Here is a 16,384-nt window from a genome sequence, read left to right as displayed (position 1 = left end):
TGTTTTTGAATGAGTATTGTTTCTTTCCAATGTTTGTAGAAGGTACCGGAACCTTCCAGTGGTAAAGTGTTTTGGAAATGACTCTTATATCTCTTTCTGGTCCCATGTGAAGCAGCACTGATATTAGTGGAGTGTTTATTATTCAAAAAATATGAATATAATTTAGCAGATGCTTTTATCTTAAGGTACTTGCAGTCATGCATGCATACATTTTACATACGGTTTGTCCCAGGAATCAAAACCACTGTTCTGGCGTTGCATTTGGAATGTTCTACTGAGCTACAGAGGACAACGAGACAGATTTCACACCAGACAGATACAGATAGCTGTTGTTGGATCCTGTTTGTTTTCCTGCTCCCCTCAAAGGCAGTGGCATCGCACTAGGCAGCGGTCACTGAGCCTCCATCTGTCCCAGGGAGCATAGAGCCAGGACCCCACTGAGTCACCCACACCAAACAGAAATATGGTAAACAAAAACATTTATTGGCCTCTTTCACAGACACCTGGTTTGGATGTCTCCTTGCTACAGATTTGGTTGATTACCTTTGTTACAAAAACCCAAACTAAAACCCTGTCTTGGTGACAATATGGTGAGGTGTTTTGAACAGAAATTAACCATGCAACAAAGAGTGCCCCAGCATCTTAAGAAAGCAAACAACTTTGACAGTAGCTTTTCAATTGTTTTGGTATAAAAACAATCAAACCTTAAACACATTTCTAAACTGGTTGAACAAGACACATTGAAGTGGTTTTCCTTAAGACAAAAACATAATTGATTATTTAAAACAAATAAGAGATACAAACTACATACATTTATTTCAATAAATATATAAAAATATAGCTTTATATCAATATGATAAGACCTTAAGGACTTCCAAACCCTGTGAGAATACTAGATCTTGACATAGCAAAATCAAATCATGCTGACAGTGGAGGATGATGACCAAGGGGATCAGTGTTTGGGACAATCATTTGAATCATACACAAACATTCCATGTAGTATTACCACAAGCAAAGCTTTGTGGCACACAGGAGCCAGCCTTCAATTCAATAGTGATGACTCTAGTTGCAGAGTTCCCTCCAACCTGACTCGAATCATAGCATATCAAATTGAGGGTTCCAATTATTGTGGATTGCTTATAGCAGCTCTTTGCCTGAACTACTAGTGAATAGGCAGTAGATGAGCCTACATTCTGTAAGGGCTCTCCACACACATCTCAAACAACAGACATTGCATTATCATTCAAGTACTGAACTGTCCACCATACATTACTGAAGTCATAGTGATGCAGCTACTGTATTATACAGTCATAAACTGACAAGTGGCTAGTAGTTATGTATAGTGCTCACGTTCTATTGAGAAACAACATGTAATGTCATTCAGTTTATCACTATTAACACACAAGTTATACATTATTGCCCGTGAGACAAAGTAAGGCAAAAACAATTAAGACATTAGAACATTTGTATTTACCAACTATTGGAATGAGTGCCATTACAGCAGAACAAAACTGTAGCCTACAATTTGCATAATTTAGCTTTTTCTTAAATGATGCACTGCAACCATTCTGTACAACTACCCTACAGACATCTATGTTTACATGGCCTAAATATTGATTTGTTGTGAAAACATGAGAAAAGAGGGTTCATCAAGGGTTCTTTGGGAAGGGTGATGGTTCTATGTGGAACCATAATGACTCATAGAACCCTTTGAGCCCTTCAATGGTTCTTTACAGTTCACAAAAGGTTTCATTGTTCTTTTAGTGATAATAAATATTTAGGGCCTGCGGCTCATTTATTCTAGTTTCTCTAATCTGTTGTGTTATGCCATGACATGTTATATATGACTATGACCAGAAACAGTGTCGAGTGAAAGACTCATGAGTGGCCTTGTGTCAACTGAGAACTGTTGTCTAACTCAGTAGTTCTCAATTATTTCCTCAGGCACCCCAGCAGTTCCAGAGCTAGCACACCTGATTCAACTTGTCAATTAACACAATAATAACACCTATGGAATTTTAACAATATGGCTAACCAGAATAAAAAAAACCTGTATGGTTCTTCAAATAGATCTACAAAGAATTGTTTAGATTGAGAAAGGTTCTTTATAGAACCATTCTGCATAAAGGTTATATGAAGAACCATTAAAAGGGTTCTATATAGCCCCAAAAAGGGTTGTAACCATAGCGGAATCTTTTTTGTGTGTGCTATATAACATGTTTTAATGGTTATTTATAGAACCTTACGAAATTATTCTTTATTGCGCCATACAGGTTCAATTTAGAATTGAAAAAAAGTTATATATATATAGCACCAAAAAAAAGGATATGCTATGGTAACAAACGAAATGACTCTTTTTTGGGACTATGTAGAACCATTTGTTTTTAGTGGGCAAGCAACAAAAAATATGTTATAACATCAGAAGTCAATCAGATGTCGATGTGTAAGGTCTACGGAGGGTCTAGGTAGGCTATAGGCATACAGATATTGCACGTAGTCTATTGTAATTATAATCCATTAGTGTTGCGCATGACGAATGCAAAGGGTTTCCCCCTTGAAACATTTAGAGTGGCCCGTCACACAGGGAATATATGATACTGTCTGGGTGCGTTCATTTGGAAAACCTTGGCTGACACTATTTTGCTGCTTTTGTCTTGAATTAAAAAAGCACACAAATGAGGCTTATTCTCCACTCCTACAGTACTAGCTACATAGCTCGCATTACCAGGCATATGCGTCCGTTATCCAGTGGGCGATGGCTCACGTTTCGTTGTCTATGTTGCTGAAACGGCTTTGCGGATAACGTTGAACTACATAGTCCACTCATTCCAGCATTTCCCCCTCGCAATAAACCATGCGTAAATCACAAATTGGCTCACTTTTACTTGTCCCACTATATGACAGACTGAAGGGACAGTTTAAACATTTTGAAGGTGTAGAGACGCGGTAAATCAGTACCAAGTTTCGACATCCTTCTGATGAACATTCAACAACCTTTGATAAACATGATTCCCAATGAATTGAATCAATACGGGGACATTAGGGGTAGTTTCCTTAGCCCTATTGTACTGACACAGAACACGTATTTGCCTTATGAGTTAGGGGCTACTTTGAATGCTTTATGAGCAACACCGAGTCATTGCACATGACATGTACAGATGCATCAATTATAATCTAAAGGTTGTTATATGAGGCCTCGCTCGTACAGTGAAGGCTACTACCTCCATATAAACGCATCAATACTGCACTGGTAGCTCTGGGACAATACACTTCCTTTAGAGAAATTGAACGGGTTTATTTTGAGAGCAGACATCCTAATGCTATGCTCAGTAAAATATACAAGAGAACATCAGACGTACAGTAGTTATTCAATACACACGAAATGCAAAACAAAACACCCACAAATCTTTTCGGATTAGTCACTAAGATTGTGATGTGTTTGTAACTACTTGATTAGAGGCTATAGGCTAACATACAACAGTTGCCTAGACAACACTTGGCGTCCTTGGTCGCAGAGGGAAGTTGGAAGATGCACATCCACAACAACAAGCCAGTTTCATAGATTTCTGTATCTCGGGATTTCTGAAAGCATAAATGATGGGGTTTATCATTGAGTGACAAATGGCTGGGAGAGCGGTGACGTAGGTATAGATGGGGGGGTATCTGATGTCCGCCACCAGAGAGTACATGGCGAAGGGGATCCAGCACAATGCAAATGTGCCAAGGATAATGGAGAGGGTGGAGACCCCTTTAGTGGTGGAGGAGGAGTGGGAGGTAGTCATGAACTGGTGCTGCACCGCGATTTGCTGCGCGTGACGAAAAGCAATCTTGCAAATCTGGAGGTATAGTTGCAAAATGAGTGCGAATACAAAAAGAAGAGTCACAGCCAGTGCTGCAGCGTGATTTTTATCAATGGGAGCGCAAATACTGCAGGTAGTCTCATCCTTAAGGCAGTTCCAACCCATGATCGGTAACGCGCCCAGAGTGATGCTAGTCACCCAAATGAGCACCAGTGTGACGATGGTAAAAATCACTGTTCTTTCCGTGTGGTAAGTCAGTGCGTTGTAGAGGGACAGGTATCTATCCACAGTGATTGCCAGGATATTGAGAACGGAGGCCGAAAAGGCAGTGATGAGCAGTCCAGCTGATAGTAGCGTCGCGAATCCCGTATCAAATATGTAGGTGATGGTGAAATTCACTATCAAACCAAGCCCTGCCAGTAGGTCCGCAAAAGCCAGGCTTCCTATCAACACGAACATGGGCGCTTTCAGGGTGGGCGTGTAAATAATTAAGGCAATCACGATTGCATTTTCACAGGACATTAGGGTCCCTGTGACACACAATACTATATCCCAGGGATTCACGCTGACAGGCACCGGCTCCAGCTCAAATGTTGGAGGTGGCGTGGAATTCCCTCCTTCTTGAACACTCCAGATTGGGGAAGAGGTGTTTTGGAATTGGTTACTCATAGCTGCCGCAGAGAGTGAATCATCACTGAGAATGACAGAGAAGGGGAGGGGGCGCAGATAGAGAATTTCAGAGTGATCACCGTGGGAAATGTACAGTGTAAAGACACTTGTGTTCAAGAGTGTCTTACATATTTCCAAATAAAACATTTGTCTCATTTGACAGACGCACGACAAATTGTGGCGTGAATGCATGGCCAAAATGCCGCCTTTTATGCATAAAGGATATTAGCAGAGTATCACCGATTATTCTAATTATAACAGTTCAACTGTGCTGTTAGTCTACTTATCATTTCCTCCGTTGTCTCCCAATACATACAACAAAGAGTTAAATTCAAATGAGAGCCCTCTGTCGGGACTACTGACATCAAGGATTGGCTGTTTGAGCAGGAATTTATAGAAACGGTAAAAATGGAAATGAATGGCTTGTCTTTGATCTAATTTTAGATCCATGTAATTTCGATTAGTAATAGCATGCCCAAACATTAGATATGGGTTGTTTCACCCAGGGCAAATTAATATTATTAATCCACACATCTATTCTTACCCTCTCGCGTGATTATAAAGGACTTCTAAGGTCAAAAACCAAATGATGTCATTTATGTGAGAAAAGGGTTCTCTCTTGTCTATCATTTAAACACGGACATAATATATAGATATATAGGCTGATCACTAACCAGTGCATCCGTGCGTGTCACTATGCCTCAGTCAAGTGATGTTGAGATGGCTTGTTGAGGTCTGCCCATACGCATTCCTTGACAGCTGTTCACAGGGAAGATGGAGACATTGGGCGCGCGGGTGAAGACTATAACCGGTAACCGCCGGCACCGATGTATAATATAAACCCTCTGTTTTCTTTTACCGTTATTGTAACAACTCTTTTCTGATTCTATTTCTCACAGGAGACGTTAAGACTTGGCTGACACACCGCTAATGATATTGGCAATTCGCTGGCATTGACTCTTGCTTGTTACTATCCTATTGGTCCTGTGGATGATTCTCCAACTGACGTCAAGTGCTCCCACTCCATTCTTCACTCGATGTGTGATTCAGAGCTTGTGGAAGAGGGTGACACAGCATAGATTTTCAGAAATAAATAGTCAATACTATTAGCTGTTTCGGGTTTATTTATTTTATGTACTTTTATAAGCTATGGCCTGGTATTTTTTCCAACTACATTTTAATTGCGTGGAATATAATATATTCCCACAAGGATCCTAAGAGTTAGCTTGAATCTTGTTGACCTCCTTTGATGAGAATGGTTCCAGCATCTGATTGAGTTTATTTTATGTTCAAAGCACATTCCTCCCTTGACAAAGTGATACCAGTATGAGTAGAGAACTGTGTTGTCCTGGAACCTGCAGGTGGCAGTATATCACTTTAAAGGGGGGGGGGGGGGGTGCGACACCTTTTGGAAGTTTGACCATGCCACTGGTCAGTAGAGTAGCTGGCTAGCTGGCTAAAAAAAGACTCAAAGTAGCTGACATGCCTGTCAAAAATAAAAGTGCATTTTTACTATGCAGAGTTATTTTCTTTATCCGGAATTATTAAGACCAATGAACTTTCACTAGTAATATTTTAAACCCTCCCTCCATATATCCCCATGATCATTGTAAGAAGTTTGATCAACTTCATGAATCACCTTCTAGTACTAGTTACACTACATAGAGGAGGGTGTGTGAGCATGGTCTGCCAATAGGGAAGCAAGGGGTGTGGAAATAGTGGTGTTGTTCTCACCCTTCACTAAACACTTGACCCCGATAGAAGCAGCCCCAGCCCTAATCACTCCACATCTCATGTTTCCTGTCACAATGCCTGGTACACAGCCACTTCCTTTGTTGAAAGGGAGGGTCTGGTTTAGAACTTACATTTGAGGAACATTTGGTCATATTGGTACGTGGGTGACACGAGTGAGGGTTAGAGAGACAACTCACCATCTCATTGAGGAGGCTGGTTTTTATCAGGTAAATTTGACAATTCCCAAATTGTTATTATTATTATTATTAATCCGGTATATTGTACAATTCATGACCTCCTTCCTTGCAGGTAAAGAGGTATGTGATTTGATTTCTATATGTAGGTCTTGAGCTATCAGGTTTAAAAGGTTCTGTGGATAACATTAGTATGGAATGGTGAATTATTGACCAATGAATAAACTCCGTTAGGAGCTCTTTACGATCGATCAACTCAGGGCCACTAATATGGCATGAAGATGACATGTAACAAGTTAAGTAACTAGCAGTTTCAAAAGTACAATGATTCCTTTGCTCCCTTTACTTTACATAACGTAATGCAGTAAATCAATAAATATAAAGATCAAATGTATTAGGTCATGTCTGCATGGTATTAGAAAGAAACTCAGTTAGCATGCGTCACCTGAGATTACTCTGGGGAAAGAAGTCAAGCTTGGATAAACCACAGGCCTTATTCTGAAGGGTTCACATTGACTCTGAAACAATTGGCACAGCAAAGCCGTCTTGGTACAGTTCAAGTACTGTCTGTTGTATTTAATTCACCTTCATAAGTCATACAGACCAGTAGTCCCACCAAGGTGATGAAGGCCTACATGTAACAATGCTCTATTCAGATGTGACCACACAGCAGACTGTCTATGGCAACATACGTTTTGAACTGTTGCAGTTAGCAGAAAAACTCAGGTTACATAAAGGGATGGGGGGTATCTGATGTCCGCCACCTGAAAGTACATGGCGAAGGGGATCCAGCACAATGCAAATGGAGAGGGTGGAGACCCCTTTAGTGGTGGAGGAGGAGTGGGAGGTAGTCATGAACTGGTGCTGCACGGTGATTTGCTGCACGAGATGAAAAGTCATCTTGCACATCTGGAGGTAGAGTTGCAATTATTTTTTGTTCCTGTCCCCATCATGTGCCAATGATGTTTCCCAAACGTTGTTAAACATTGGTCGATAGCTCTGTCTCAACATTAGAAGAAGAGGATGGAGCCAATTTCTCTTTCTCAGCTCTGTCATCTTTCGTCTCAGTTATTACTGTCAACATCTGCTACACGGTGCATTAGTCATTTTGTTGAGACTTGTATGGCTTGATGCTTTTTGATCTATTTTTTTTCTACTGTGTTATTGACTTGTTAATTGCTTACTCCATGTGTAACTCTGTGTTGTCTGTTCACACTGCTTTGCTTTATCTTGGCCAGGTCGCAGTTGTAAATGAGAACTTGTTCTCAACTAGGCTACCTGGTTAAATAAAGGTGAAATAAAAAATAAAAAAAATAAAAAGTTAAAAATCCTGAAACCAACAGACATGATATATCTTTCTGAAGCCTCTAAAGGGATGTTGCTGAGCGAGCAGCCGCCCCTGGCAAGATCTGGTAAACACACCCATTGAGACTAACAACATTGAGGTGATTGTAAGACATTTACTCAAAGTGTCTCAAGCCGTCATGCTTTTATTTACATAAAAGTTGGTGAAGTTGAACACGTCCATATGGAAAAGTCAACATAGCAAAACAGCTGTGAATTACTTGGTTGTATCTATGCTCCTCAAAGTAAACCATCCAAGGCATGCCAGGAATATCAAGTCAGCTCTTGTCATGATGCAGCTGTTGAGGCAATGGAACTATTTTGATGTGCCAGCCTCTTTGAAACTATTCAATACCATCCTTGTCCCTCAGAGGCAAATATGCTTCACACGCCATCCCAAAAATATTTTGATGTCCATCTTCTGTTCTCCTCTCTCTGTCTTTCTACCTCTCCCCCTCTCTCTCTCTCTCTCCCCCCTCTCTCTCTCTCCTCTCCCTCCTCTCTTCCTCCCTCTCTCAGCATCCAACGAAGTCAGAGCAAGTCGCAGCCCACTTCCAATTGTCATGGCAACAGCATGTGAATGTATTGGGCTGTAGGAGCAGGCTGTAGCGTAGATGTAGGAGTGCTGCATTGGAAGCCACAGCTCTATCTCCTGAGCCAGCTGTGAGGTAGGAGGGGAGGACACAGGGCTTTGGAGGGATTTATGGACACATTCATCAGGCTCTGTTTTACAGGAAGGTTGAGATGACATTGATGTCTCTTCATTCTGTCATGTACTCATTTTGACTTCATGTATGTAGACAGTATGCAAACAGTGTTGTGTGGTTTATGTGAAAGATTAGCATTTTTATTGTTCCAATTAGAATCTATTTATTCAAGGAAGTCGAGGGTCTCTGTCGCTCTAGGGCATTTACACGTCTCTCTGGCGTTCTCTCTCTCTCTCTCTCTGTCTCTCTCTCTCTGTCTCTCTCTCTCTCTCTCTCTCTCTCTCTCTCTCTCTCTCTTTCTGTCTCTCTCTCTCTCTCTCTCTCTCTCTCTCTCTCTCTCGGTCTCTCTCTCTCTGTCTCTCTCTCTCTCTCTCTCTCTCTGTCTCTCTCTCTCTCTCTCTCTCTCTCTCTCTCTCTCTCTCTCCATATATATATATATATATATGTCTCTCTCTCTTTCTATCTGTTTCATTCTAGCCATGTATCTGACAAGGTAAAACATGGGCATGATTATGTCAGAAAGCCCTCTATTTTTAAGCATTGTTGTTATTGTCTGTGTGTGTGTGTGTGCGTTGTGAGAGGGTGTGTGCCTGCATGCATATGTGTGTGCGTGCAAGCATATGTGTGTTTAAATGTGTGCATGCATGTGTGTTGTGTGTGTGTGGTCTTTTTGCATGTGTGTGTGGGTGTGTATGTGTGTGGTATCTGTGTGTGTGTGTGTGTGTCTGTGTGTGGTATGTGTGTGTGTGTGTGTGTGTTTGTGTGTGGTATTTGTGTGTGTGTGTGTGTGTGTGTGTCTGTGTGTGGTATTTGTGTGTGTGTGTGTGTCTGTGTGTGGTATTTGTGTGTGTGTGTATGTATATAAAATCTGTTTTGTTAAAGGAAAGGGAATAGGAGTGACCATACGTTCATCCAGGGAACCATTCCCAAAGGCTATGGTGTCTGTTATGCCGATGAATGCGGAGAAAACCCTCCTTTGACTGTCAGTGGTGGAGTGTGCAGCATATCTAAATGGCCTACTTGACCCATGCTAAAACACAGTCTTTGGCGACATCATAACCAACACACCATTTAGAGGAAAGAAATAGTTAGAGATATTCCTCTTTAAGGCAGAAGATATTGCTCAGATAGTTGTCCAGAGAGAAGGCAGGCGATAGAGCGGAAATTAAGATGAAAATAATACATGAACTTCATAACAACTACAGGTTTAGTCCAGCAATGAAAGAGGGAGGTTTCCATGATCAGCTGTATGCAACAGTCTGTACCCCACAAATGATCCCAATAGCACGTGCCCTCTCCAACAACGACAGAGGAGCATTTTCCCAAGAAACAGCATTGACCGCCTTCCTTGGCTAATTTAATTCACACTCTGACTGTGCTGAGACTTAAGCAAGTCTTCCATCCTTGTATGTGTAGATCATTCATCATACTATCCCTGAAACTAAAATTCTGCATTTATCATATCTTTATTCTTGTTCATTACATGACCGCATGGTCCTCTTAATTAACCATTTTTTTTGTCAATCTAACGCAATCAAAATGTTCTCTTTTTTTTCCCTACACACAATCTTTCCATTTTATTAACAGCCATGGATTTTTTTAGGTATGATTACTGGAATAGCTTTTCCAATCTGTCAAGTATTCTTCAATAGTTTGCTCATCCCATCCAGCGTAGATGGTGTCGAACCAGGCATCATGCAGTATAGATCTAATCAGGGGTTCAAATGATTGTTTTTGTGATCTGACTCAGGATGACCAGGTAGCAGTTACCATGGTAAACACCCACTCTTCATTTATCAAGCACAAGACCAAGATAGGCAGAGATATTTTCTGACTTCCTTCCTTCTCTCCAGCCACATCTCACTCACCCTCTCCCACTCACATGCTCATTTTCTCCTTATATACAGTATCCTCATACTCAAATGACTATGGTTATATTCAAAGGGAAATGAATAAAAGACAGAATAGCATATTTTGTTTTATTTCTGAAACCAAGATGAACACCCCACTGTGCTGTCACTCACACAACTTGTTTCTTCTATCTTCTCGTCCCCTTAGGTAACATCCAGATGAAGGAATTGTGAAACTCTGTTCTCTAAAGAGGACTCATCTCTGCTCAGCCAAACAGCCTGTGATCTACCTGGTGTCTCAGGCCTGTCTCTGATGTCATGGAGAACAGGGCCCTGATGTGTACCAGTCAGGCCTGGAAGGGGCCCAAAGGGTCCACCTTCTCCCCCAACTGGGACAACACATCCTACCAACCAAACATCATGATGTCCCCTTGTCCTGACGTGGTGAAGTCCCCATGCCAGCATGCTGCCAAGATATGCCACCACTCAGAAGCCTCTGTGACCTCCCAGTTCCAGCAGGTTGGCCCCTATGCCTCCACTGGAGTGTCTGCCATGGCTGACACTGCCAGTAGAAGGGGTGAAAGGGAGTTTTATATAGTTAACCCCATTCAAAATGAGGAGACGGTCCTGCCAGTACACAACCCTGAGTTTCGCGGTCGCTCCTTCTCTGCAGCCACTGCCTCAAACTCAATTACTTCCAGAAGCAGATGTGACAGCTACGTTCACCTATGCCCTGACAACAGCTCAGAGGACATTAGTAGAGGCGACAGCTCCCCGTTGAGCCCAGACGTCTCCCCTGATCACGGTGGTCCACGGTCGCGGTCCCACAGCATCATCCTGAGGAAGACGAGGAGGAGGCCGGCGCCGCCAACCCGTAGCGTGTCCCTGAGGAGAGACTCTGCCTCCCAGCTCAGAGACAACAGGACCAAGAGCCTCTACATGGACAGTGACACAGCTACCCAAGACTCCTTCTTGCCTGACCTCATCCTCATCTCCACACCCAGGACAGAGGAGGTACTGTGCCTGGAGCAGTCCCCTGCTCAGCCTGTACAGGCTCTGGTTGGGCCACCAGTCAACAATAATGGGCAGCTACGTGAAGTAAGATCAACTGACCCCTGCTCTTCCATGTCAAGCTCAGGTCCTGCTATGGGTATTACTGGAAATGAGGACAAAAAAGCCCCCAGCTGGTCAGAATCGGTCAGACCCTCTCCCCCCTTGCGACACCCTCCATCTCTAACTTGTAAACAGTCCACCTTCCTACCACCTGCCCCAGTCTCCCCCTCCAATGGCAAGTCCAGATCTCAGTGTGAGACTTCCCCCCCTCCTATCCTCACGTCTGCCATCACTGGACCCTCCCCCCTGGGCTGCAGGATGCGCCCCAAGTCCTCCACCTCACCCACCTCCCCCAGAGCCAGCAACAGCAGGCTACGGCTGTCCCTGGAGTTGCCAGGCATTGTCCCTCTCCCAGACCCGACGTTGGTCAAATCTAAAGCCACGCGGCGTCACTCCGAGTCCTCTGGCACTACCAAACCCAGACAGAGGCTGAGCTCCAGCAGGATGGTTATGCCTGTGGTGACCCAGGAGGATCTCAGCAATGTTCGTTTACGTTCCGTCAGCAGCTCAGATTCAGACAAAGGCCTGGAGGGCTCACCTGAAGTCATCAGGGAGGAGGAGCAGGAACAGGAGCTGGAGCTGGAGAGCTGTCCATTGGTCCACCACAGTCCAAAAGCTAAACCACCTGTTGCTACTAAGCCACCCGCACACAAATGGCCACCGATACATATGGTAAAGTCCTCCTCAATCTCTACACAGTTCTCAGAGACCCTTCCTGCCTCACCAAGAGAGAGGCAAGGGGACATGTTTATGGTGGAAAGAAGAGTGAAGCCTAAGAGGTCACATCAGCCTCCTCGTGTTGCCAGTGATGGGGTTATGTTTCAGAGGCAGCAAGCAGTAGACAGGCAGCAGTATGATGTGACTGACTCACAGCCACCACCTGCCTCCTGCCATTCAGAGACCAGGAACGTGAGAAGGACCTCTCTCACCAGCACCACATCTCTTCAAGCTGAACTAGATAGGAAGAAGAAGTTGGTGCCCCCTCCAGTTGCAAAGAAACCTGATGTCCTCTTCATGCCCTCCATCAGCTCACTGGGACAGGAGAGCACCAGGAGCCATGTCTGGTCTGGGCTCAGTGGTGCTTACCAGGGTCCTGCCAGTGCATACCAGCCTCCTACCACTGGTTGCCAGGTTACTGCCAGTGGTTACCAGGTTACTGCCAGTGGTTACCAGGTTACTGCCAGTGTTTACAGAGACAGAGACTTTACTGGACAAGATTGCAACCATAACAGGATAAGAGATGGTATTCTTCAATTTTATAAGAAGAACTCACTCACACTGTTTTGAACTCTATGCATGCAGTCTGTAACATCTGTAACCAACATCTGTACCATCATCTGTAACATTATTTATTGTATGTTGTTATTATTGAATCAATATGTACGCATAATATGTAGATGGCACGAGTTAGCTCTTGAACTATAGTATTTTCATCCCAAATGGAATTTATGGTGTTATACATTTTTCCAACAGGATTTTTCCCAGATGAGAACAGTGAAGAGAGGAGGACAATGCCTCAGATGAGAACACTGTGCCTCGGGGAGCAGGAAGAGGAAGAGTTGGACCACAACTCCTCACAGCCAACTACTGAGGACCTATTCACCATCATACACAGGTATTGGGACTTACTTTCCCACAAAATAGAATAGTAAGCAACACGCAAAACAAACTACCAGTGCTACATAGGTAAACTAGATATAAGGAGACGAGCCCTGTCCACTTTCATGCACACTAAATTGGTTAAATAATTACATCCAACAAATAAACAAGCATTAACACACTTTACAAAAAAGTATATTGTCAGAATTATTTAATCTTTTAGTTGTTTCTCAAAGGTTTTTTCTTCATAACAAGTGTATTATATTGGTCTACTTTCTGGACTCCCTGTTTTTTGAAAGGTCAAAGAAGAAACTCCTAGGTCGTAAAGGAACAGCTGACAGCACTGGGAGCAGGCAGGGTTACGGATCCCCCATTAAAGGCACCCCGAGGGTCGTCCAGAAGTCAAGCTCCAAAAATGACAACTTCATGGCTTTTCTGCAGAGGAGGAGGAGCAATAAACCCAGCTCTGGGGAGAGACTGTCAGCCTCTGAACTACTGAAGAATACTAAACCACTAGCCGGCCAACCGTAGCGTATCAAACAACTCCAATGTTTATGTTTCTCAATGTGTAACAAGCACTATTCACTCAATATGGGGCATGCGAGTATTGTGGACAATCAGGGAGGGAAGGAAAAGGCTATAGTTTTGTATTGCTTTACGTGCTACAGTACACCGACAGCTTGTTTCTGTGACGGCAATACAGTGTATAGAGGTCATGTGTAACTGGAAATATGACAGTGTTGGCCAGCTGTGTTTTGCTTATGAGCTGAGACAATCTATCGTGTCAATACATCTTTCTTGCCTTGACTGGTGATGCCTACAACATTTGTTTTTGAGCTGCCAACATTTGTGCTTTTGGTCATGTATCGCTCAGAAATTAAACAGAGCTGCTTGTGTGTCTGTGACAGATCATTAGTATGCGTCTGCTCTAACCCACTGCTGCCCAAGCCTTATTCACTCTGACAAAGTAACGGGGGAGCATGATTGCTGTTTTATTGACTGGTTGTTCGTCTTATGCAAGTTCCTCCAGTGTCATGATAGTTGAATTGATATAAATCCAAGATACTGTATGTTCAAAAAACAATGTTTTCCCCGGAAACAATTTCCTATCACAACTACATTGCATTCAAAATTGGTACCTTACTTACTGTACCCAGGTTTGTGAAAGATCAGTTCTTAGGCACTTAAGTGGGGGGGGGGGGGGGTCGTTAAACATTTAAGCCAAACATGGGGACTATGAGCAATAGGCGTGTTACTGAGAGTTTTGGAGATGGATAGAAGGGATTTATTATAATCCACAGGTCATCTGCCCTAGGTCTGTAATGCGTCACTCCTTCTGATACTATGCCTGAGTGGATTACTAGTGTTCGCTACTTCACTCTCACTACTAAGGTCCACTCTGAATTTCACTTTCAACGTGGCTTTCCAGTTCAGTGTTACGGAATGTCTCATAGGGGGAACATCACTGGATTTAAGAGACCTTAGTGTTGTACTAAAATGGTAAGGATGATGCTGCACCTGCCAAATGCAAGCTTGTATAACAATATCGGCTAGCTGCTATCAATATATTGTGGGATAGAAGGCCTACTTTCTTTATGGAATTAATGTTCAAATGCGTTTATCTTAAAAATCAATGAATGATATTTAAATGTATTGGGAAAGTAATAGTATTACTATTAGTAGTAATAGTAGTATTAGCAGTAATAGTAGTAGTAGTAGTATTAGCAGTAGTAGTAATAGCAGTAGTAGCAGTAATAGTAGTAGTAGCAGTAGCAACATTAGTAGCATTAGTAATAGTAGTAGTAGTAGTAGTAGTAGTAGTAGTAGTAGCAGTAGTAGTAATAGTAGTATTAGTAGTATAGTAATAGTAGTAGTAGCAGTAGTAGTATTAGTAGTAATAGCAGTAGTAGTATTAATAGTAATAGTAGTAGTAGTAGTAGTAGTATTAATAGCTGTAGTAGTATTAGCAGTAGTAGTATTAGTAGCATTAGTAAAGTAGTAGTAGTAGTAGTAAGTAGTAATAAGTATTAGCGTATAAGTATATAGCAGTAGTAGTATTAGTCCATTCGAGATAGGGATTTAGTCTTAGTAGTAGTAGTATTAATAGCTGTAGTAGTATTAGCAGTAGTAGTATTAGTGAAGGGAGTGGTAATAACTAAACACGATAACGTAAGATATACTTTATTAGTCCATTCGAGATGGGACTTTTGTCTTCACACATACACACACATACACACACATATACACACACATACACACATATATACACACACATACACACATATATACACACACATACACACATATATACACACATACACACATATATACACACACATACACACATATATATACACACACATACACACATATATACACACACATACACACATATATACACACACATACACACATATATACACACACACATACACACATATATACACACACACATACACACATATACACACACACACATATACACACATACACATATACACAAACACATAGACACATACATACATACACACACATACATACACACACAAACACATATATACACACTCATATACACACACACATATTAAGACGCATTTACACACACACATATACACACACATATACACACGTATATATACACACACACATAAATACACCCACATATATACACACACATATATATACACACACACACATACACATATATACACACACACACACCTATGCACACACACATATACAGTACACGTATATACACACACATACACGTATTTTCACACCTATACACACACACACATATACACACACATATACACAGACACATATGCTGTATACACACACACGTATGCACACACCGATACACACACATATACACACACACATATACTGTACACACACACACATACAGTACCGTTCAAAAGTTTGGGGTCACTTAGAAATGTCCTTGTTTTTGAAAGAAAAGCACATATTATGTCCATTAAAATAACATCAAATTGATCAGAAATACAGTGTATGCTTTGTTAATGTTGTAAATTACTATTGTAACTGGAAACGGCTGATTTTATATGGAATATCTACATAGGCGTACAGATGCCCACTATCAGCAACCATCACCCCTGTGTTCAAATTTTGTATTTATTTTTTATTTCACCTTTATTTAACCAGGTAGGCCAGTTGAGAACAAGTGCGACCTGGCCAAGATAAACAAAGCAGTGCAACACAAACAACAACATAGATATACACATGGAATAAACAAAAGTCTACATACAGTGTGTGCAAATGGCGTGAGGAGGTAAGGCAATAAATAGACCATAGTAGGCAAGTAAATGGCACGTTGTGTTAGCTAATCCAAGTTTATCATTTTAAAGGCAAAT

At 42.0% G+C, this 16,384-nt stretch overlaps 2 protein-coding genes across 4 annotated transcripts; one reads left to right on the top strand and one right to left on the bottom strand.

The window, feature by feature from the left end:
* Window positions 1-462: 462 nt before the first annotated feature.
* LOC135543863 (G-protein coupled receptor 12-like) lies at window positions 463-5,422 on the bottom strand. Its single transcript, XM_064971185.1, has 2 exons — window positions 5,144-5,422; window positions 463-4,494 (listed from the first exon to the last, which is right to left on the bottom strand). The coding sequence occupies exons 1-2, from the start codon at window positions 5,149-5,151 to the stop codon at window positions 3,486-3,488; spliced, it is 1,017 nt and encodes a 338-aa protein (XP_064827257.1). The 5' UTR covers window positions 5,152-5,422; the 3' UTR covers window positions 463-3,485.
* Window positions 5,423-6,340: 918 nt separating this feature from the next.
* LOC135544126 (NHS-like protein 2) lies at window positions 6,341-13,906 on the top strand. Of its 3 annotated transcripts, XM_064971525.1 has the most exons (5): window positions 6,341-6,430; window positions 8,261-8,409; window positions 10,507-12,654; window positions 12,885-13,026; window positions 13,310-13,906. In XM_064971525.1, the coding sequence occupies exons 3-5, from the start codon at window positions 10,617-10,619 to the stop codon at window positions 13,539-13,541; spliced, it is 2,412 nt and encodes an 803-aa protein (XP_064827597.1). In that variant the 5' UTR covers window positions 6,341-6,430; window positions 8,261-8,409; window positions 10,507-10,616; the 3' UTR covers window positions 13,542-13,906. The 3 variants fall into 3 exon arrangements, with proteins under 3 accessions (XP_064827597.1, XP_064827596.1, XP_064827598.1); XM_064971524.1 differs by having other exon boundaries at window positions 8,261-12,654; XM_064971526.1 differs by lacking the exon at window positions 8,261-8,409 and having other exon boundaries at window positions 6,355-6,430.
* Window positions 13,907-16,384: the final 2,478 nt, after the last annotated feature.

Source organism: Oncorhynchus masou, chromosome 8, assembly GCF_036934945.1.
Source record: "Oncorhynchus masou masou isolate Uvic2021 chromosome 8, UVic_Omas_1.1, whole genome shotgun sequence".
Lineage (NCBI taxonomy): Eukaryota > Metazoa > Chordata > Actinopteri > Salmoniformes > Salmonidae > Oncorhynchus > Oncorhynchus masou.
Note: the sequence above shows the minus strand (reverse complement) of the source record. Positions and strands in the feature narration are given on the sequence as shown.